The 21,974-nt window shown below is 40.1% G+C and overlaps 1 protein-coding gene across 1 annotated transcript in view; it reads left to right on the top strand.

Moving 5' to 3' along the window:
- ADAMTS12 (ADAM metallopeptidase with thrombospondin type 1 motif 12) overlaps window positions 1-21,974 on the top strand; it is a 172,328-nt gene that overhangs the window by 115,107 nt on the left and 35,247 nt on the right. The window contains exons 14-16 of the mRNA XM_075726476.1: window positions 7,270-7,390; window positions 13,382-13,626; window positions 15,008-15,149. Of these exons, the coding sequence (XP_075582591.1) occupies window positions 7,270-7,390; window positions 13,382-13,626; window positions 15,008-15,149 (508 nt within the window). The remainder of the gene's footprint in view (window positions 1-7,269; window positions 7,391-13,381; window positions 13,627-15,007; window positions 15,150-21,974) is intronic.

Raw genomic sequence — 21,974 nt, 5'->3', positions numbered from 1 at the left:
TTAATGAATCCATTAGACTGAGTACTAATTACTTTTGCTACCTTTTAACTCCTCTCTTCTTCCATTATTTTATAACATCAGTTTAAGAAAATCTGTTTGTTTCTGATGAGATGTTTTCACGAAAGATTGTAGCTTTAGGGTGGTAAGTGGTGTCACCACTCTCTGTGGTGTTTTTTATGAAAATGCAGTTTAACATTACACATTATGTAGCAGTTCTGAACTGACTTGTAATAGGATCAGACATTTGCACTTGAAGGCAGTAAAAATTATTTTAGTTTACAGTAGTAAATTGAATAATGCTGTACAATGAGATAATGGTCAAACACAGAGTATATGGTTCAATAATGTTCTGTTTATTGAAGAACAGGTATAAAGTTCTCTGCTTATTCTGCATGTTGATGTTAGGTTTCCAGGTTGATGTGTGTATTTGTGGCATTTGAAGGTGTGTTCTGTAAATTCTGTAACACTCACAGTCTTAGCATTGGTTTGAGTGAATTTCTCATAAATAAAATGAGTACTTTAGTTGTAGGGTATGTATTTACAACTACAGTTTATTTCTTCAAACTGGGGATTTGCATTCTGTACCCCCTTGAAGCCTGATACCTTTTGTGCTTTTAACATCTTTGGAAACAAAAGCAGGACTTCGTGTCTTGTGGAAACTACATTACCTTACCATAGGGTGCTTGTGATTGTATGTCCTAAGTTGTTGAATCATATAAAAATGCAACTAGAAGGGACTTCAGGAAGTCATCTGCTTCATCCCTTTGCAGAATCATGTTCCTTTTTTGACATTTTTCACATTTTTTCTTAAAGATTTCTAGCAATGGAAACTCCACATTTTTAATAGGTTATTGGTATACCCTCTCTGAAGACTTTCTATTTTAGTAGAGTGCCGGTGCATCAGAGAGCAGCAATAAAAGATTTGTTTTAAGCTTCCCTTGCAGGCATGCGTTTGTGAAAGGGAGTTACCGAGACCCTGCTCAAATTCACAGTGAAGAGATTCTGCTTGCCTTTGCTGAGAGCCAGGATTGGCATTTTAACTATGATGGCGAAAGACCTGACCTGGCCTTGAGCAATTCGAGTCAGGTGGAAACACATCTTTAGCATATTGAAACATGTAGTAAATGTTGCATACCATGTCAGTGCTTTCGACCTTCATTTGGAAGAGGCCAAGTGCTAAACTCAGAAGGTTGTCTTTGTGATGTTACACTTTAATTTTCTGATTTCCAGCCCAAATGGACTGGGATTGCCGTGGTTAATTTTAGTTTCCATATGCTTTTTGTGTTGAACCTTGCCTGTGGCAGTTCAAATTTATACCTATTTTAGAAATAGCACAACTTAATCAGAAGCAATAGATCAGAGGTGAAAGGAAAGCTAATTCTAATTGCAGTTTGTAGATACGAGGTATACTTTAGCATTAATAGTTCTGGGGACTCAAAGCCTTTCCAAAAAATTTCCTCCAAGTTACTGGTGCTGTCATAAGGACAGATTTGTCAGCATTTCACATGTTGACTAACTGCTTCACATCTTCTCACAAACAGATTCAATTGGAGTCAGAATCACGGAGTGAACAATGTAATCATGCAACTGCCATAAATGAGGCCAAATGTTGAATAGGTAACCCAAATAGCTCACATTTCTGAAATTTATCTGAAATAGGTACCCAGCATAACACTTGAGGAGAAGCTTTTTCAAGTATCTTGGTGTAATTCACTAGTATTTTAGTCCAGCTAGTTAATACAATACATACATTACAGGTTACATTCAATAAATCTGGAAATGCATTTAATGTAATTCGTCTGGTACATCATTCTTGTAGTCTAACAGCAACGTGTTGCTAATGATGTGTAAAAAGAGTTCACAAACATTAATGGCAATGTCTGTTAAAGCCCTATTCTGGTTTGCAGTACTATATCTCACAAAGCACATTTTTTCTGAGTAGTAAAATAACACTTCACTTAGGTCTGAAATTGAGCAAAAAATTAAAATGGTGAGATGTTGTACATTAGATCCACTGTCCATATTGCTCACGTGTTTGGTGTGCAGAGCAGCTCTTTTTTAACAGCCGGGTTCAGAGTTTTGCTGGTGGATATGTCAAAACAAGGTAGATAGACTCAGATTCAGTCAAGAATTTAATCTCCTAAATTCAGCTGATTTCAATATGATTTTGCAGTTTGCCATGGTTTTGTTCAGAGCAATCAGAGAAATTGGTCTTACCTTGATGGCTAAATGTGGATTGAGATGTCTCATTTTAGCTACCTGAGGTATACTGGATGCTCTCCTAGCTGCCCTGGCAAAACCATTATGTGCATCTTCAAGTGGGAAGTAAGTACAGACAGACACTAGCACTGATTCACTTGGCCCTTGCAATTTGCCCAATGTATGGGTCCTAATTTTTTGGAAGCGCTGCCTGTGCCTCAGTGCAGAAGGAAGCCTTACTGATGAGGTGTTGGTATGGTATTCCTTTAGAACTTGCCTCATCAATTCAAAGACAAGCTAGAATTGTTAACTCGTTTGAGGGCCTGGCATATATAATAGCATATATCAAGATATATGGTGACTAGTTTGCTATTTAACCATATTCCTCCACACTTCCTCTGAGTGTCACTTTTCCCCTTTATTTAGAAGATCTTTAAAGCACATACTCTGTCTTTCTGTGTTTTAAATTATACATCACAAGTGCACTCCTAATTCTTATTAGAGCAGTCAGTTGCTCCCCCAGTGTTAATAAGCAAAGATACTGCCACCAGGGTATGTTTGTTGGAGCAGTGATATGTACATGACTGAGGGGTTTGGTCAAATACAAGCCATGGCATCATCTAAAAGTGAAGGCTTACAAGGTGTACACACTGAGAGGATGCAGACACCGAGGGTGGAGGACCTGGCATCTCTGCTGTTCCTAACAGGCATTAATCTCCTGTACAGAATTTTAATAGGCTTAAATGATCTTCAGTCATGCAAAACTGTGAGCTGTTCTCTGTCGTAATTCATGGTTGTTATGTTGAGAGACTAACACTGTATTTGAGAATTACGCATCTGTATAGTACTAGGGAGGAAAGAGGAAAGTGTGTTTTTTCTCTTGCTGACAAGCGGATTACACATCTCAGATCTTTTGTTGTAGCTTTACTACCTCTCACTCTGGTTCAGTCTCCTCCCACTGCTAGCCCAACAGGGCATTGATTCAGACTCACCTAGTCAAATTATAAGAGAAATAGGCACATCAGGACACGTTCCTCCCCATTCAAGGCAATGTCGGGCCAACATGACATGAATATGATTTCTTTATTTGGAGACCAGTAGGGGAGACAAATGGAAGGAAGAGCTTAAAAGCGCAATGTAGCATCCATGTAACTTTGATATTCAAGCAATACATCCATGCCGTACCCTTCAGTGACAGCAAGGACTTTTTGTATCTGCCCCCTGCTACCAATCTGACACAAAAGTCTCTCCCTCCAGAAGTGGCAAAAGCGTAATATCTCTGGATGTTTGCCCTTTAGTCACTGAGCAGCAGGAAAGAAATTGTTTCTTCTTCCTATAATGCAGCCAGGCAATTCAGGTCATTATTTCTGCCTCCACACTGCATGCTGGGACCAGAAATAAAGCTAGTCTCAGGTGTGTCAAAAAGGCTCTTCGTGAATGGGGCAATGGCAAAGGGCTGCACGGAGGGATGCTAATTTGTGCTGCACATGCTACGGCACACAGTGGTTGCTGTAGCACAGCATGTTTCACTGGCAGAGGGTGCACAAGGACATATGTGTGCAAAAGAACCAGAGCCTAACTGCTGATGATTTTTTCTTGTTTTATAACTGGCATTTAGTCTCCAGATCCCTTTTAACAGGCAATTTGGCAGATATTTGAGGCACATGATTTAAGACAGTTTTAGAAAATATGGCTACTGTGTATCTAGAAGAATCAGAAGAATGAGGAAAGCAAGTAAAAGAGAGGAGGAAGCATCTAGAAATGAATCTAATGGATGACAAAAATAATGTGATATTCACTGGACTGGGAAAGTAAAACATGGCCTGGAAGTTAAAGTTCATGTAAATGTACTTAGAATGGCTGACTGCTGGAGCTGTTTGTTCTGACGCATGAGAATATACACCTTGTGATGGTCATTAATGGCCTTGTAAGATGAGGCCCTATTGCCAGATATGAAGGTCATTGCACCACCAGCAGCACCCCAGAGGTAGGGAATAAAATGAAGGCTTTATTTACTGTGACACAATAAATGGCCTGCCCTGCCACAGTTGTGTGCAGTGCCTCCTTCTCGGGGATCCCTGCACCCCACCTTGCTGCATGTATAACTAAGACTGTGATGTCTGATCAGATACAAACTAAAATACAAGCTTCTGTGGTTATAACTGGAAGGGACAAAGGGATTCCCTTCATGTCATAACAATGTCATATTTTGATGCCATGGGTGTGTTGCTAAAAGCCAGTTGGGAAAGATCTGAGCTGATTCTGCCTGAGCTGATCAGAGCACGGCCCATGCAGAGACACTGATTGGCACCCCAAAGGCAGGAAGGTGATGAAACTGTGGTGCTGCCACCAGACACAATTTGCTAGTGCCAGTGCAGTAGTTCAGGACTAATTTGTTCAGTGTTTGGGGATTTTTACACTACACAATACTCACAAGGGAAATATGCTCAGTGATGTTAATTTTGAAATGCTGATTGGCAGCCTGAACTAGATAATGATGTCTGGGTGCAACCACTTAAAGAAGCATGAGCAGTAAATAAAGATGAACAGAAACCTTTTCAAGAACATGCATTTTCCACAGAAAATGCTAATTTGGCAAAAATGATACAATTTGAAGACAAGTCATTTTTTTAAGAAGTTCAAAAGAGAATCTCGAAAACACTCGTTCATAATATTTTATAATAGCAAAACATGAAGTGCAAGGGTTGCATTCCCAGATTTTCCCCACCTTTCTGTTTAATAGTGAATATGTGCATAGAATAGAAAATAAACGTCAACTTTCGGGACTCTCCAGAGAGGCTGGTTACTCCTCTGGTCTAATAATAAACCTGGTAACAATGACTTTACTAACTGTTTGTAGATGATTAACAAATGTACTGATAGAACAGTAAATATACTACAGAATGTATCTCTTTAAGAAAATGGCTACACACCTCCCTCTTTAAATTCTTAGGAAGTGTTAAATATAAATTGCAGTGCATCTGTAGATAGCAGGTGAAGAGTCAGATCTGAACTCTTGGCAAGATAAAGAAACATCCTGCACTTATCACAGTAATGAATACTTCATTAAATCCATCCTTGGTTGAAAAGCTACATGCTTGGAGGCAAAAATGTAGTTACCTTCTTAACGTGTGCTTATCTCTGTAACATTCTGTACTGTTCATAAACGTGGTGCTTGTGGCTGAGATGTCTCTGTGTGAAAGATATTACAAAACCTTCCCTTTTTTGAAAGTAGCCTTTGCTGAAAGGAGAGAGAAGCTGAGGCTGCTGCAGAACCTTTTGGCATAGCCACTGTTTTTCAGAGCAGATATCAAAGGTGCTGGATAACTGATGGATGAGTCTTTTTTGAATCCTGTGTAAAAACGCGAGTGACAGGGTTTAACACTGTTTGTAAATTGGGGGCCTTTCCTTGCTTCCCTTTTTACAGCTTCTCTAGCTGTTCATTAAATCGCTGGCACATGGAGGAAAAGTTTAGGTGTTTCTTGAGCTGAAAATGATGGAAAAATAGCAGAGAATGCAGGAGCCTTTATACTTAGATTAGTTTAATAGATGGATTTTCCTGTCAGAAGCTTACAGAAGATTACAGTAGCTGGTGTACTGAAGGTAAAATAAGATCGGAATTGAAAAAGGGGATACCCAGATTTTCACACATCAAGAGGGTATTAGAGAACTTGGCAGTTATTGCACCTGAAAGCTTATTTTGAGAAAAATCAGCTGAGAAAACCTTTACATACCATCAGACTTAAGGCTATTCATCTAAATCACACATGTTGTGGTTTAACCCAGCAGGCAGCTAAACACCACACAAAGGAAAAAAGGTAAAATTTGTGGGTTGAGATCAAGACAATTTAATAGGACAGAAAAGGAAGGGAAAATAATGACAAAAGAATATACAAAACAAGGTAAGCACAATGCAATTGCTCACCACCCACTGACCAATGCCCAGCCAGTTCCCAAGCAGTGGTCCTGCCCTGCCCCAGTCAACTCCCTGTGGTTGTTTTGCTCTGCATAATGTCATATGGTATGGAATATCCCTTTGGCCAGTTTGGGTCAGCTGTCCTGGGTGTGTCCCCTTCCAGCTTGTTGTGCACCCCCAGCCTCCTCACTGGCAGGGCAGTTTGAGAAGCTGAAAAGTCCTTGACTTAGTGTAAGCACTGCTCAGCCACAACTAAAGCATCAGTGTGTTATCAACATTATTCTCATTGTAAATCCAAAACACAGCACTATGCCAGCTACTAGGAAGAAAATTAACTGTATCCCAGCCAAAACCAGGACAACAGGCCTCCAGATATCTTAGATACTATTAACAACCATTAAGTGTTGGACATTAGGTTGTGTTCTACAACCTTGCTAGTCTTTAAAGAGAGGCAAGAAACACCCCAAAAACAAATGAGGATTTTGTTGAAGTTTAAAGGCATTAGTGCACAGAATTTCTGGTTTGGTCAAGGAAGAAGTTTTGTCCTGACTCAGTATGAATGAATTTTTCTCTCACTTTCTCCCTGTAGCGGGCATGTTACTGGAAAATCAGTTCTTTACCAGAACTTTATCTTGATCCATTCCCCCATGCTGGCAAGCTGGAGAAGCAGCTGTCATGGGTATAAAACTTCATGCCTGCTGGAGTTTCTCTTGCCAGGGCATTTGACTGCAGTAGAGGTTCTGCACTGTCTGACGGCCACAAAAAACTGACACAGAGATTTCAGTTCTGTTACTGCATTGTGTTCGTGGGAATCCATGGATGCTTCTACGACATAAGAAAGCAGACACAAATCCTAGATGCGTTGGCCAATCCTAGATGCTGAGGCCATCTCAAGTAACTGGTCACTACTGTATGTTTCATGACATCCTGGTGGTTGTTGCTTGTTTGTTTGTTTTTCACCTTCAAATAATACACGTGAGTTTGACCTAGATATAACAATCTCTACTAGTAGTTTGTTTATATAGCATATGTGCTCTTCCACAAAATTGATTCTCCCCCTTCTTAGAAGAGCAGAGTACATTGAAGGCAGCAATACATGAGCTCTGAGTTCATTGTGGAGGCCACATTTATTCTGAAACTGTTTTTTCTTCTAGACTGTTGGCTGTGATTATGAGATAAATTCCAACGCAACTGAAGACCAGTGTGGAGTGTGCCTGGGAGACGGCTCTGCTTGTCGTACAGTGAAGATGATGTTTAATCAAAGAGAAGGATTTGGTAAAATGGGTTCTTTTTTTAAACTCTTCAGTTGGTGAAATAATTTCTCTACATAAAAAGGATAGAGCGCTTCTCGTTGCAAACTGAGTGATCGATCTGCGTAGGAAATTGTAAATGGATGTTTCACAGTGAGTCATGCTTCTGCCAGAAAAGATCTGTGGTCTGTGCTTTTTAAGTCCGCCTTGTCTAATAAAAATTATGTCAGAGACCAACAGGCCCTACACAAGTTACACAGATAATAGTAAAACCCAAAATAGCAAGTGCATTTACAAAATGAATGTAATTTACCACCTTGGAAAATCTGGACCAGATCTCTAGACAGTGTAAAGCACCAAGAAAATGCTGGAGTGAGTGGTTTGGGGATTCATTTCTAAGTGTCATAAATCTGATACCATTGGCTCTGGTGACCATGTGCCACTTCTTCCCCATGAAGAACTTTGCACTTCTGGTCACTCTCAAATTTTCTAGGGGATGCTTAAGTAACTTCCTGAAGGGTTAAGGTGGTCTGAATCAGCACTCAGAGGACTCAGCCTTTCTTCACTGACAGCACTGAGCCATTCAGGCTTACAAGTTGCCTTGCGTGGGATGAATGGGAGCCAGAGAGTCTAAAAGAGGGAGTGGGAGACTAAAACTGAATGAGAACCATGGTGGTGAGTTGAAGGTGGAAGAGACGGCCAGGATGAACAGCTTTGAATAGGAAACCAGGACAGGAGGGGGAGAAGTGAGAAGATGGGGCACTGAAGAGTGTGCTTAGAGCAGACTTAGGCTGAAGAAAGAGGCTGATGCAGAGATGAGAACTCTCAAGAGCAACAATTGGTAGAGGAGGGAGAAACTGCAGTGACAGTGTGACTTTGGCTGGCTTTTGGGTTTGTGGGTTTGGGTGTTTTTTCCATAAAATAATTCTGATTTGTACAAATATGATTTGTGTTAATAATTTAGAGCTGGTTTAATAAGACCTTCCAAAGTTTAGGGGAAAAACACTTTAAATATTTCAGGGTTCTTTCTGTACTGTGTACTTGGATTTGCTTTCCTCTGTTCCATATCCCACAGGTGAACCATGAAGATACCTGCAACCATGCAGCAGTGCAGGTTGTATATGTGTGCAAGACTTACAAAGTAAAATCTAGAGCTCCCTCTCCTCCAATACTACAGTAATCCTCCAGCCTCTAATCTTTTGCTTCTGCTACTCTAAAATTCACTCTGCCTTTGACTGTGTGGGGGGTTTCCAAGGCTGGAGATGATATGAAGTTTATTTTCAAATAACAGTTTTACTAAAAAGGTCCAGTACTGTAACACATGGGAGGATAAGTGCCTCTTACTTTATTTAAATTCATTTTGTGTTTTATCTCCACCTAGTTTTTTCCTTGCCCCAGGATTCAATAAGCCTCAGTGACAGATACTGCTGAGGGATACTGAGTGTTAAGTAAAATTATTTCATCACTTTCTTTAGATTCAGTTATGAATGGACTGATTCTGCAGATTCTTTCCCTTCTACTGACATTGACCCCATGCAGACAACATAAGGAAAAGTGTCAGGAAAGGCAGAGGTTGGTGGGCTCTTCAGCTTTTAAGACAAGGTGTGGATCTCACTGATGTTCACAGGGGTTAAACTGAGAGTAGGAAAATGGTTTTGTTCACAGTATCTGGCTTCTTTTTTCTCTGACAGGTACTGTGGTGTTCTGTCTTGCAGTACAGATTTATGGCAGAGTGGCTACTGAACAGTTTATGTAAACATAAAGACTTCAGGCTCATAAATTCAGTATAGGTAACAAAACTGGACCAAAGCATGCTGCTAGTCACTGGCAAGGAAGATTTGAAGAGTTTTTTCTATGTTTAATGGCACAGAGAAATACAAAACCAAAGCTAATATATTTTGATTTAAAGCTTTATTCAGAACCTAAGTCCAGCAGGGCCTTTCTTGGGTCTGATGCTGCAGCAGTGTGTATTCTGTCTGCAGGTGGACTAAGTTCCCAGGTCAGACTAATGAAATGCTAGGAAAGAGTTTTAATAATTCAGCCTTTCACTGCAGGGCAGGGTGATGAGTTTTACCTGAAGTCTTATCACCGGATATTCAGAAAGAAAAGTTTTAAAATCTGTATTATTACTTGGATTTTCTTCAAAATTCTTTGTCTTTCCTGTGGATGCAAAATGGGAATAGTGATCCAGGGGCTCCCAACACAGCTGCAAGAACGGCAGCATCATCTGTGTAATGGATTCCATTAGTTTCATAAGGGAAAAGAATCAGAGGTCCGATGTGCACAAAGCATCTCAGCTGTTGACACTAATATTAGCAAGTACCTGGTCTGCACCTTGTTTTCAAGAGGTTCATTTGAAAATCATTGAAGTTGCTTCAGCTGAACTCCTATGGCAGAAAGGTTTCAACATGAGCAGGGCATTGAAAAGCAAGGTCTCAGCCTGGGCAAAGAAGTCACAAGCTCTTCTGTTGTTAAGGTAGAAGAAGTTTGCTTTTATTTTGAGGTAGAGTATTTAAAAGTGGAAATCTCTGTTCTTATTCATGTTGTTGTGATTACTGCAAAGGACTATTACTGTGTACAGCAGAATGTTTGCAAGTTTGGAAGGAGAATAAATTGTGCTGCTGGATGAGGAGGAACGTTGGGGTAGGAGAAGGACTGAGGCACAAGGGACAGGGGTTTAGGACTGTGGCAAGTGCAGGGAGCGTGGAGTAAATGGATAACAAAAAGAAGGAATGAGGTTGTGAGGGTCAAAGGGATCTGCCTGGGAAGGAGGCGTGGCTAGGAAACAAGTGGTGGTCAGAAGGATGGGTTGTCAATTGTCCTGTCTTCACCCCTTTGTGTGTGTAGGAGGAAATGGGTTTTCCAACTTTCAGCAGCAAGGGGACAATGCATTTAAATTTATGAAAATTAGGAAATGAGGGATTGTACAATAGTGGGGGGAGATGTCTTACTCTGCCAGTCAGAAGGTAAGATTAGGTGCATATCACTCCTGTGAAGGGCTGAATCTTAGCAAAGTGGTGGGCAAACAAGGAAGCTCTGGCTGTACTTAGTTTAACCTGGAGGTTGATCCTGGTCTCGTTATGTCGTGACCAACTTGTTGGGAACTGAATCAACGTGCCATCACCTCCCTGCTACCCCTGTTGCCTTGCCATGCAACCAAAGTGCAGACAGAGACCTGGTATGTGCCTGAACCTAGCCCTGAGATGGAGTCTGGACATAGCCATGATGCAAATATTGATCTGAGAGACTGAAGTTCTCCTGGATCCTCACTTAGGAGACTGTCTCTGGACTATAATTTTTCTGCCATTACCATCACACACTGCAGTGCTCCCTCTGTTCCATGGGAAGGCTGTATGCAACCATACCTTGACTTGCAAACGCGATATGCCACCGGGAGCCTGTGCTATTTCCCATGTAATATTCTTGTGGTAGTGCCTAGAGCCTGGCTTAGAGGAAAATCATGCCTCAGGAATACGTATTTTTAAGAGAGAGAAGCTCACAGATACAACAGACTGGAGAGCAGGATGGGAGCTGTCTTGATAAGGAGAAATACCCAGATCTGATTATCACCTGATCTGCAATACTGTGCTAACCACCTCAGTGAAATTACTCCTCTCTCATAGCAATGGGAAAAGAGAAACAAGCTCTTCAGTTCTGGTAGAGCTGTGCCTGCAACAGGGGTTGCATGAATTTATTCATGTTGTACTCTTGTCTGTGTTAGGAGCATACAGATTTAATTTTAATTAAAAAGGGAAAGATTAATAGCATCTGAGAGCTGCCATTTCACAGGTGTGTGGTAGCACCCACAATATGGATGCCCCAGGATTTAATGAGCACAGCATGTAGGTTAGACAGCTGACATTTTGACTTACTGAATCTCCGATCTCTGGATCCTTATCAGATGAAACCGTATAACCAGGAACAATTATATAAACACCATCCACACCATTTTTAAACAAAAATTTATTATGTTGAGTGACAAACTCAAAAGCTTGCTGCTGATTAGCTTTGCTTTCAAAAGCAGATAATGTTCATTGGGAATTAGTGTGAGGTTGTGGGAAATCGGGAGGTAATTTAGCTAGTCAAAAAAGGGACGGCCACTGAGAAGGGAGTATGATACCTTAACGAAACGGTAATATCTATCACCAGACAGTTGCAATCTACTGAAAATCAGGTATATAAGCAAAAGCAGGTGATTCAGTCAAAAATAATTGTGCAAAAACTTGAGAGGATACAGATTTTTATGTTACAACAGGAAGAAAATTATGTTTTATTGGTTTTATACTTTGTGTTTTGAACAAATGTTATTCTAATTACCTCTGGGAAAAAAAACCTACTGAAAAAGGACACCAATGTTGCAAAGCCGAGCTGTCGGGATGTGACACAATTAAGATTTTCCATGCTGTGTTAATTTGGCCCACTTCTGAGTATGCCTTCTAATCAAGTCTTTAGTTACATGATCACACACCATGTTCATAACACGTCTCCTCTGCACTCAATGAATAGAACATTTCAGAGAATCATTAGATCTTGGTTACTTATAGTAGACCTAGACCACTGGTTTCCTATAAAAGAAGTTACTCAGCAATCCTCCAGACTTTGTTATTCCCTTCACTTATGAAAGAACTGAAAAGTTTGGATTTCCAGTCAGTCTAGCAAACTTGCAAAAGGTGACATCCAGAACACTCTCCCTCTTGAACTTCAATCACTGGAAAAATATATATGTAATTATATATTATTAATGCAATTAGGACAGGCCTGAAGTAGACAGATCCTTTTTTGTACCATAAGCAACATATGACATTAGAACCAATACTTAGCACCCCACAGAAGAGCTGCATAGAAAATTCTGATGTTGAAGACTTTGGGGCACTCATTGATAACAGCAGGTTGTTGTACAGCATATAACTACGCCTGGTAAGTGGAGAGCATTGAAACTGAAGATCACTTAGTATGCCCATTGTGGTTTATCTCACTCATGTGAGTTAGTAATCAAAGGTGATAACCTTATTTCACAAGAAAGGTGAATGGGTTGTGAGTCTCAGAATTTAATTCCTGATGTCAGCAGTGTGTGATGAGAGGTGGGGAACCACGTATGTTCCATTCTTGAAGTAAACGAGCACAAACTGCAGCTCACACTCCCAGGGCACCTGCTTGTAGAGCTGTCATCCATCTAATTTATAAAGCTCAGCCAGGAGCAATAGCAAGAAAGCTGAGTTTGTGTTCAAATTTCTATGTGAACTTCCTATTTTACAGTTCAGTAGCAATAGCAGTTTCCTGTAAGGTAAGAAGCACAGAGTCTTGTGTCGTGTATTGTGGGTGGTGCAAAAAAAATATTCTGTAATAGATACTCCGGGTTCATTCTTAACACACATACCAAAAATCTCTTTTTACAGATAAGAAGAGCTGTTGAGCTTCCTTGTGAAAATCAGTCGTTTGTAACAATGTGTTCAACTGATCATAGTAATTTGAGACATTTGAATAACATTCTTTTTTTTTTGTAGCAAGGGTATCTATGGGAAACAGTCATGGAGAAGTTAAATGACTTAAGAGAAGGTACATGGAATTCTGTACATGCCTGTACGTTGGTGACAGATGAAAATGTTATTTGCAAATTGAAAAGACCTTTCCCACAACAGACTGTTGACTTGCTGGGACTCCCTGGCATTTCTCCAGGGTACTCACACTGCAGTATGCCAGAGCCCTTGAGTATGGTTACGGAGATGTTGATGCTCATCTGTGGAGTAGATTTCCCCTGGTGCAGCTCAGAAAATCATTCACCTCCATATCCCTTCTAAGTGCCACTGTCATTGCCTAAACACAATGCATATTTATATTCCCCAACTGATACTGGAAAACCTGGTTTGGAAAGTCACACTATTAACTAACTGAAATACAGGCTCTGTGATAGCACATTTATATATATTTTCAAGCTGGTGTTTTAATAATTTTATACATAAATAAAATGCAATGACATTTTTATTGTTTACCTCCATGAACCTTTCTTGTCTCTTAGGTTATGTTGATATTGGGCTAATTCCAAAAGGTGCAAGGGGAATCAAAGTCATGGAAGTTGCAGAAGCAGGAAATTTCCTTGCTGTGCGAAGCAAAGACCCAGAAAAATACTACCTGAATGGAGGCTTTATCATCCAGTGGAATGGTGAATACAAAGTGGCAGGCACAGTATTTCAGTATGACAGAACAGGGGATCTAGAAAATCTGACTGCTCCAGGACCCACCAATGAATCAATATGGATTCAGGTAAATAGGAGATCACTACCAGAACCTGCTGGGTTTGGATGGCAGCAGAATGTGCTGGGGCCCTGAAACTGAGGCTGGAAAAGTACATATATTTGTATATAAACCACTCTAATAGCATGTTGTCTGACAAAAATAAGTTGAGCTATTTGGAGAGAAATAAACCTTGCTTGAGAGGGTTGTTCATCCTGCCTGAAAATGGATGTCCAGTATCATAGTCTGATGATTATCAAAGGCTCGTATAATCCAGTGCTGCCACTAGATTAAGGATCCTGCGACCTGTAGTTGGTCAGTCGTTTGTTTGCCCAGACTTCCTTGTCTCTTGTGCCAGCTTAAACCAACACGCGGCTGTGGTGTGAACTGGGCCCAAATGAAAAGTAACTATTTATCACAAAAAGGGATCTGCCAGGCTGTGAACAGTGAGAGCCAGGGAAGGCTGACAGCAGTGACAGGTTGCACTGAGCAAGAAAATACAACATTAGATGAATTAATAGCTTATGGTAAGTGAAATGGATCCATTTAGCATCCACTGAGGTTGCTCCCTTTTGTTTCTTTTATGTTGCTTTGTAGATTCTAACTTAAACGTAACCAGCTTCTGTTACTTGTGCAAAAATAGTTTTAAATTGCCCCTTTGTTCTCTGAATGTATCTTTCCTGGCTTGTTTGCCTGTGTATCCACCATGCAATTAAAATAAGTATTAGAGGTGTGATGGGAGCCACTTTCACACTTTGAATGTCTGGTGAGAAGGCACATCTAATGGGTTCTCAATCTTCACTGTTAGTAACAAGGTCAAGGAAACAATTAGGAGGAAGAATAGAAGTTCATTGCTGAAGTCTTTTATCGCTTGATGATGTTTTTCTTTTCTCCCTCTCATCAACCAAATGGTAGATTGCTTGAGTGGCTCTTCTCAGTTGGAATTTTCCTTCTTAATCCAGAAACACTGAGAAATAATTTTAAAGCAGTGTCTGAATAAAGTCTGTAATTTTCTGACCTACGGGTTGTTTTGTAACAGCTATTTCAGAAGGGTAGGGAAATTATAATAGTGATAGGCAATAGCTCTTAATTTGGCACATTTGGCAGTGCCTTGGATGGACTTTGCATTATGTTTTCTTACAGTCAATAGGATACCAATTATGCTGACCCACTTACTCCCACCCGTGCTTGCAAAAGTGCATGATAAACAACTGTGTCTTAGAAAGATACACGTATGCCACTGCTGGTGCACAAATGGAAGTTTTGCCAGTCTGCTTTTCTGAACTGGTACTAGGCTCCAAAATGGGCTGATTTAAACCTTGTTGATTCTTCTGTTTTCACACTTTGAAAGCTTTGGGCCAATAGATTATTAAAATTATAAGTAAGTAAATAAATCACACTCTTTTTTCAGCTACTTTTTCAAGAAACTAACCCTGGAATCAAGTATGAATATACTGTACGTAAAGAAGAAAGTCATGAAAATGAGATTGGAGAGCCAGAGTATTTTTGGCAGTATAGAGACTGGACAGCCTGCAGTGTTACCTGTGGAAGAGGTAATTCCTCACTTCCTTTTTCTATTACTGTTTGTCTTCATTACTGGGAATCTCATCTTTAAGTTACCCAGACAGCATCCTCAAAGAGATAAGGTTTTTTTAATCTGCATATGGTGGGAAATCAGATCACATGGTTACAATAATGTATTTTGGCTTTAAAATAAAATGTTACTAAATCATTTAAGGCAAATAGTTTTCTATAACACCTGCCCTGAAATTCTCAACCTCTGTGAACCAAAACAAAATTTGTTGTCAATATTGTTCACAATATAACCTTACTTCCCAGCAACACTAATTTATGACCTACTCTTGTTTCCCTACTGAGTCTTTCCAGTATGTTAACTACAAAAAATACTCTTCATTTCTGTCCTGCCTTGATAAGCAACAGTGCTTTTTGTGCATTTCTCAATAACTATTTAAATCAGTCTTGAGAACTTACATGTTTTTGCCACTCTCAGTACAATGGCTTGGGAACAGCTGCAGTTATGTTGTAATTCTGTGCAGCATGTTAAGCCAGACAAGGAGGATGATGACCATGAAGTAGGATCTAACAACAGGTTTAGAAGTTTGCCTTTGGTAACACACAGAAAATGCTGGCAGGAAAACTTTCTTTAAAGTAGTTAGCAGATCCATGAGATTAAGTTAATGCTTGCAGTACACCAACTATAATGATAAAAAGACTGAAGGTTTCTTTACAAAAGTGAAGGGTTTTATCCATACTTTGTGGGAATAATTTTTAAAAGAGGAGAAAAATGTTGTGTGTGAAAGGAAGTCTGCACTTGGGGGGAAGAGATTGCAGCCTTCAGTCTGAATTAGTTGCTGAGTTTCACTGGACAGAAGAGTCCTGGAGATAGGGTGGGAACCTTGTTCTTTGACCGCCTGTGTGAAAAGTGTACAGAACGGTGTAAGACGAGTGTTCTCCACAGCCACAAAATGAAATAAGCCTTTTCTCTTTCTAATGCTAGGGTATTGTTGGTGTTTTTTGATAATTATTGCTTTCTTTAACTACTACCCACAAGGAAAGAAAAAGACAAACAAATGTTGTAACAAGTCCAGTTGGGAGTCTAGAAGCAGTGATAATTACAGGAGTAACAATTTTTTAATCTTTCCTGTCAGGGAAGACACTAAAATAATGCATTTTCAGTAGTTTGAAGAAGGACATTGTATGGCCTTAATTTTAGAAGGTTAGAAGAAGAATTTTAGAAGAATAGTGTAAACTACCCCATCCCAATAACATTCCTATATTCTTAAAAAATATATTTTTACATATGTAATGGACATATTGTAGAGATCTTTATATATCCATATATATATATGTTTGTGCACATATTTTTGTGGTTTATTTTTGGGGGTTTTTTGAGAAGAGTCTCTCACCACCAAACACCATGTGCTTTCTGGTTAGCAGAAAAAAAAAATTTCTTTAAATAGGTACCCAAAACAAGTGTTTTGCTTAATTGCGTACTATGTGTTTTAGTTCTGACACCTAGTTGTGAATAGTGTTTAATGTAACAATTGGCATGCTAACAAAAAGAGGGGGGGAGAAAGTGTTATTAGGTTGTTCATTGTGTTGGTTTGGGGTTTTTTTCCATCAGCTGCACTTTTCCCAGAACTGTTTCTCACTAAGTAAATTATAACTGTGTCCTACCTTCTGGCTAAAGAACTGTGTGACTTGTCTTTGATTTCTGCCACATGGGTTGCTTAAATAGAGGACTGCAGGATATAGGGTTTTTTTCAGTTTTTATTTATTAAGTGGGTTGCCCTGTTTACTGTCTTTGGACTCTTAATAAATATTTCTTGAGCTCACTGGCTTTTTCTTTGCATAAGTAGAAATTATTATTTCAGGCAAGATTGTGGACTTAACCGACATGAGTTTGCAGGGGAGCCAAGAGGTGCATCACAGTTCAAAAGGGGCACAGAAACCTTCCCAGTTCTATGTATTCCTTCATAGACAGGAGAAAATAACAGACTTTTTGCTCTCTTTCCTCTTAGATATGTACACTTATAAAAGTAACTGAACAGGTCTAAAGGAGGATGTAATCTGCTAATATATGATGCAGTCAGGGTACTGTCACTTACTCCCTGCCCAGAAAAAAAGGAAACCCTGGCACAGAGCTGCAGTGCATCACTTGAACCAGCGGAGCTCTGATATTGCAGTCTGTCTGCAGTTTTCTGCAGGTACCTGGTGCTTAATCTGGTTGTGTTCTGGGCTGTCTGAATGCGGACCAGCTGAGCTGTTGTCTTATTAGGTTGACACTGAGTTTGAGCTGGCTGGTCCTCCCAAGCACCACACTGGTGCAGTAATATGGCGGGTTTATGCCTGGATGGTCAGAGCACAAATACATCAGCAAAAATACCTGGAGCTATGCTGCATAAAAAAAAAGGTGTAGCAGCATGGAACGTGTATTTGGACAATGTTAGCTCTCCATCTTTATGGAAATTTGGAAGCTCTAAAGTCTTGCTACATTTAGCAGGGAATATGGGCATGGAAGTGATGTTGACCTAGAACCAGAAAGTCTCACGTGGTTACGCATTATTGTGGTTTGGTCCCCCCGAGTTCAGCTCAGGACCAGGAGGCACAATAAAGACAGAACTGAATGTTCCCAACGTTGCTGGATTAAGCCACACCCTTCTCTGACTTCCATAGAACTTCCTTCTGGCTTTGAATGATGAGATTGATTTTATCTGAATGTACACTGTTTAGATTCAGAATTTATTGCCATTGCCAGTAACAGACCTGTTGTGCCAAATCTCAGGCATTTCAAGAGTTTTGAAAGGTTTTTAAGATGAAGTGCGTTGAAGTAGGCAAGATCATCTTCTGCTTTCGGTGTGCTGTGTGACAAGTCTACTGAAGACAAGCCTGCAGTGGGGTCAGGGAGATAAGGAAAAGTTGCTTTTATTTAGATTGAAGGTAGTAGTAAAATAACCTTCAAGGAATTTTGCCGTTATCATTTGGTAAATAATAAACCAATAGTTTTTCAGGATAAAAGGGAGGACCAAGAAAGGTGAGCTGTTGAACTAACCTCGATGGCCACAGCCAGTAGGAAAAATTGATCCTTACCTGCAGTTTTGTTCTCTGGCAAACCCGGGCGTGCCTAAAGATTCAGCATAGGGCCTCTGGTCAATATGGTAGCAGTAGTAGCAGTAAATCCAAGGGCACTTTGACCTTTTGTAGCCATAGAGATCAGGACAATGCAAACAAATGCTTTCTGGAGCCAAGAGAGTGAAGCTGAGTTAGGGAGTGATAAATGGGGCTACAAGCATGGGAATGGGCTGGTGCACGAAAGCTTCATCTGTCCTAAGAGAGAAAATACCATTTTAGATCCAAGGGAAATGTACCTGGAAAATGTCCCAATGACAAATAATGCCTTTGCAGAGTGAAGTTGTCCCTTCTTAGAATTAGCCCAGGGCAGCTCCCTAAAGACATTTTCCAAAAGATTCATGGCCTCAAGATGGCACCACGCTGTGCCCTGACCCATGTCCTTCCCCAACTCCATTGCAAGTGAGAAAGAGAAGATGCAAATGTGCTCATGTTTTCCTTCATTTCTTTCATGTGTCCTTGTGTTTTGTAGTCTCAAAGAGTGGGTCTGACCAGTCTGCAATAACACCATTTAACAGGGAAAAATCAAAGTTTTCTGTAGCAAATATACCTAATACTCCATGCAGGGAAGAGGAGAACACATTGCAATACCTGCTGTCCATTTGCAATGTAGAAAATAGTTCAGTAATTACATTGCAATCCATTTCATGGCAAAGAAACACCGAAGGGGATAATTTATAGTAAAATCATAAGCCTTGCTCTGTCCTCACAGCCATTTGCTTTATGCAGAAAGGAGTTGCTTTGCAGTCAGAATGTGTCCACATCAGACAATGTCCTGCAGACTGCTGCACCCTCTGGGCAAGAGCCTGTCCCTCCAGAGCCTACTGTCAAGACAGCATGTAAAGCCTTTAAGCTTTTTTATAGGAAGACTAATTTAAATGCCTCACTGAGTTTTTCTCTAGACCAACTACCCATTATTCTTTCTTTAAATAATGGTCAATTAGATACTACAAGTATAAATCCTTTGTCCTTGTCTAAAGACTTTAATCATGTTTCTTGGAACTAGCTTTGAGTGGCATTGAACGCAAAAAGAAGCGAAGTGCAGCACATCTGCAACTAAGGGAGAATATTAGGCAACCTCAACAATTTACTTCTCCATAGATAACATCAGTAATTGGCAAATTTTAAAAGCTTTGCAAAAGGACTTAAGGGTAACATTTGTTTGGAGGTTAATTGTTATGTGCCCTCTAAATCCTTCATAACTGTTATTAGGGCTACTTTGCAAAATTACCTCCAGGTGTTCCTGAACTGAAATGTGGTACTAAACTTGTAGCACTGATTTTAGAAAACAAAGGTCACTGTATTTTCCTTCACTATTATGGGTCTGAGTTTTGTAAAACCAAGAATGTAAAGGTTGGCTCTTGCATTGTGTACCTAATCTGTGCATGCATTGAATATAATTTGTTCATTCAAATACCAAAGTGAACTCCTTGCAGGGTATCTGATTTGATGCACAACTGTGACAATTACATGTTCAAATTAGTTTTACAATCAAATACGCTCTTTTGTATACACATTTTGTATTTTTGCTTCTGGCCCTTCATTTCTGTTGTTCTCAGCATTAATTTTGCCCAAACTGAGGGCTATGCTACCAACAGATTTTTAATCTCTGTTTCAAAAACTTTTCACACCCAAACAATTTTAGACTGGCACCTTTTTTGGCAAACTGAGTGAGAAGTCAGGGTCTGAGTGGGTCAACCTCCCATCTCAAAAGTCCTGCATTAGGGATGAGGTGGCACAGAGAGGTGGCAGCAATCGCTGAGCAGATTTAGTGAAATCAAGAGCGTTCTTTGATCTGACTGTTGTCATTCTTGGTTTCTTTTTTTTTTTTTTTTTCCCCCTGAAATATTTGTAGTGTTTTTTTCACAGAGCTGAGATGGTACAATTTTATGTGAAGAAACATGGGTGTGGCAAGGCTACAGTGCAGTGAGTGCTGAGGTGAGCAGAAAGGAATGGGGTACTCCCACTCCAGAGGAAAAAGCAGCATCTTTGCAGTGGGATTATGAGCACAGAGACAATGTCCTGATGAATACAGCCAGCATCTTTGTGCAAGGAAAACAGTTGTCAGCGTGGACTAGTTAGCACTGAGGTCAGAGAGAAGTAAAAGAGGTGAGGGGAGGAAAACAGCTACTTGCTCAGAGTCCTGTAGACACAGTATTTGGGTTTCCAATTTTAATGATATTTTAAGTATATTTAAAATTTTTCATTTGTGACTTAAATTATAGTCACAGGATATATAGGATATTACATATTTAAGTTATGTAACTGTGTAAACATTTGGTAGGGCAGGTGTGTGGTGTGAGGTGTGAGGTGACTAGCTTTCTATGTCTGCAATGTTTTCTAGTTCAGCTTGCTCAAGCTGAAAAAAAGCATCTGTGTTTCATTATGTCATTAGAAGTATACCTACATATATATGTGTGTATCAATACGTGCATACAGGATTCCTTCCAACTTTGGAACTGAGCTATACACAATCATGATGAAAAAACTGTGCATTTATGGCTTCTTTGAATATATACATCCATCCCAGAACTCTCCAGATTTTGAAACTACAGTGGGAGTTCACATAACTTCCATAATAAAAATTGTTTCTGTGAATAAATTAGTTTATTGATGCCAGCAATCGGCAAATGTTTTATCAGAATGTACAGCCTCAAACCAAAAATTTTGCAAAGGCTTATAGTGGTTTTAAAGTGAATTACAGCAGCTGAAATGAGACTAAAAAATTTATCAAAGCAAAAGAGTTCTCTTACTCGCATTTATAACAGCAACATATCATGATTTTGAAAGCAACAGAAACATACTTCTGTGAACTGATTTGTTTACAGCTAGCAGGAAGGTTGCTAACTATTCCAGTTATATTTTTCATGGCCTAAAACAGAGCACTGCTCATTCGGAGTCCTGCACTGAACTAACAAGCTTTCTGCTGCTTGAAGTGTCATAGGGACAGGAGAGAGCCACATCCAGCCGTGCTGCAGTCATGCAGCTACTTCCACATCATGTACTCTGCAGCTTGAATGCCTCAGGGAAGAGTATTAGTGGGAGCACAGGGCTGCAGTCCCTTAATCATCCCTTCTAGGTGAAACTATTCCTTGTTCTAGCAAATCAACCTTCATTTATGACTGGAGGACACTCACTCATCAAATCCTGTGCTGTTGTCGGTCATTGCACTGGTGAGGCTGCACCTGGAATACTGTGTCCAGTTTTGGGCCCCTCAGTACAAGAAGGACATTGAGGTGCTGGAGCGTGTCCAGAGAGGGGCAACGAAGCTGGTGAAGGGTCTGGAGCACAGGCCTGATGAGAAGCGGCTGAGGGAACTGGGGTTGTTTAGTCTGGAGAAGAGGAGGCTGAGGGGAGACCTTATCTCTCTCTCTCCAACTACCTGAAAAGAGGTTGTAGTGAGGTGGGTGTTGGTCTCTTCTCCCAAGTAGTTAGCGATAGCACAAGAGGAAATGGCCTCAAGCTGCATCAGGGGAAGTTTAGATTGGATATTAGGAAAAATTTCTTCACAGAAAGGGTAGTCAATCATTGGAAGAGGCTGCCCATAGAGGTGGTGGAGTGACCATCCCTGGAAGTGTTCAAAAAACGGGTAGATGTGGCACTTTGGGACATGGTTTAGTGGGCATGGTGGTGTTGGGTTGATGGTTGGACTGATGATCTTGGAGATCCTTTCCAACCTTAATGATTCCTAGTTTTTACTTTCATTAAAAAATAACCCAGTCACCAAG

Source organism: Pelecanus crispus, chromosome Z, assembly GCF_030463565.1.
Source record: "Pelecanus crispus isolate bPelCri1 chromosome Z, bPelCri1.pri, whole genome shotgun sequence".
Taxonomy (NCBI): Eukaryota; Metazoa; Chordata; class Aves; order Pelecaniformes; family Pelecanidae; genus Pelecanus; species Pelecanus crispus.
Note: the sequence above shows the minus strand (reverse complement) of the source record. Positions and strands in the feature narration are given on the sequence as shown.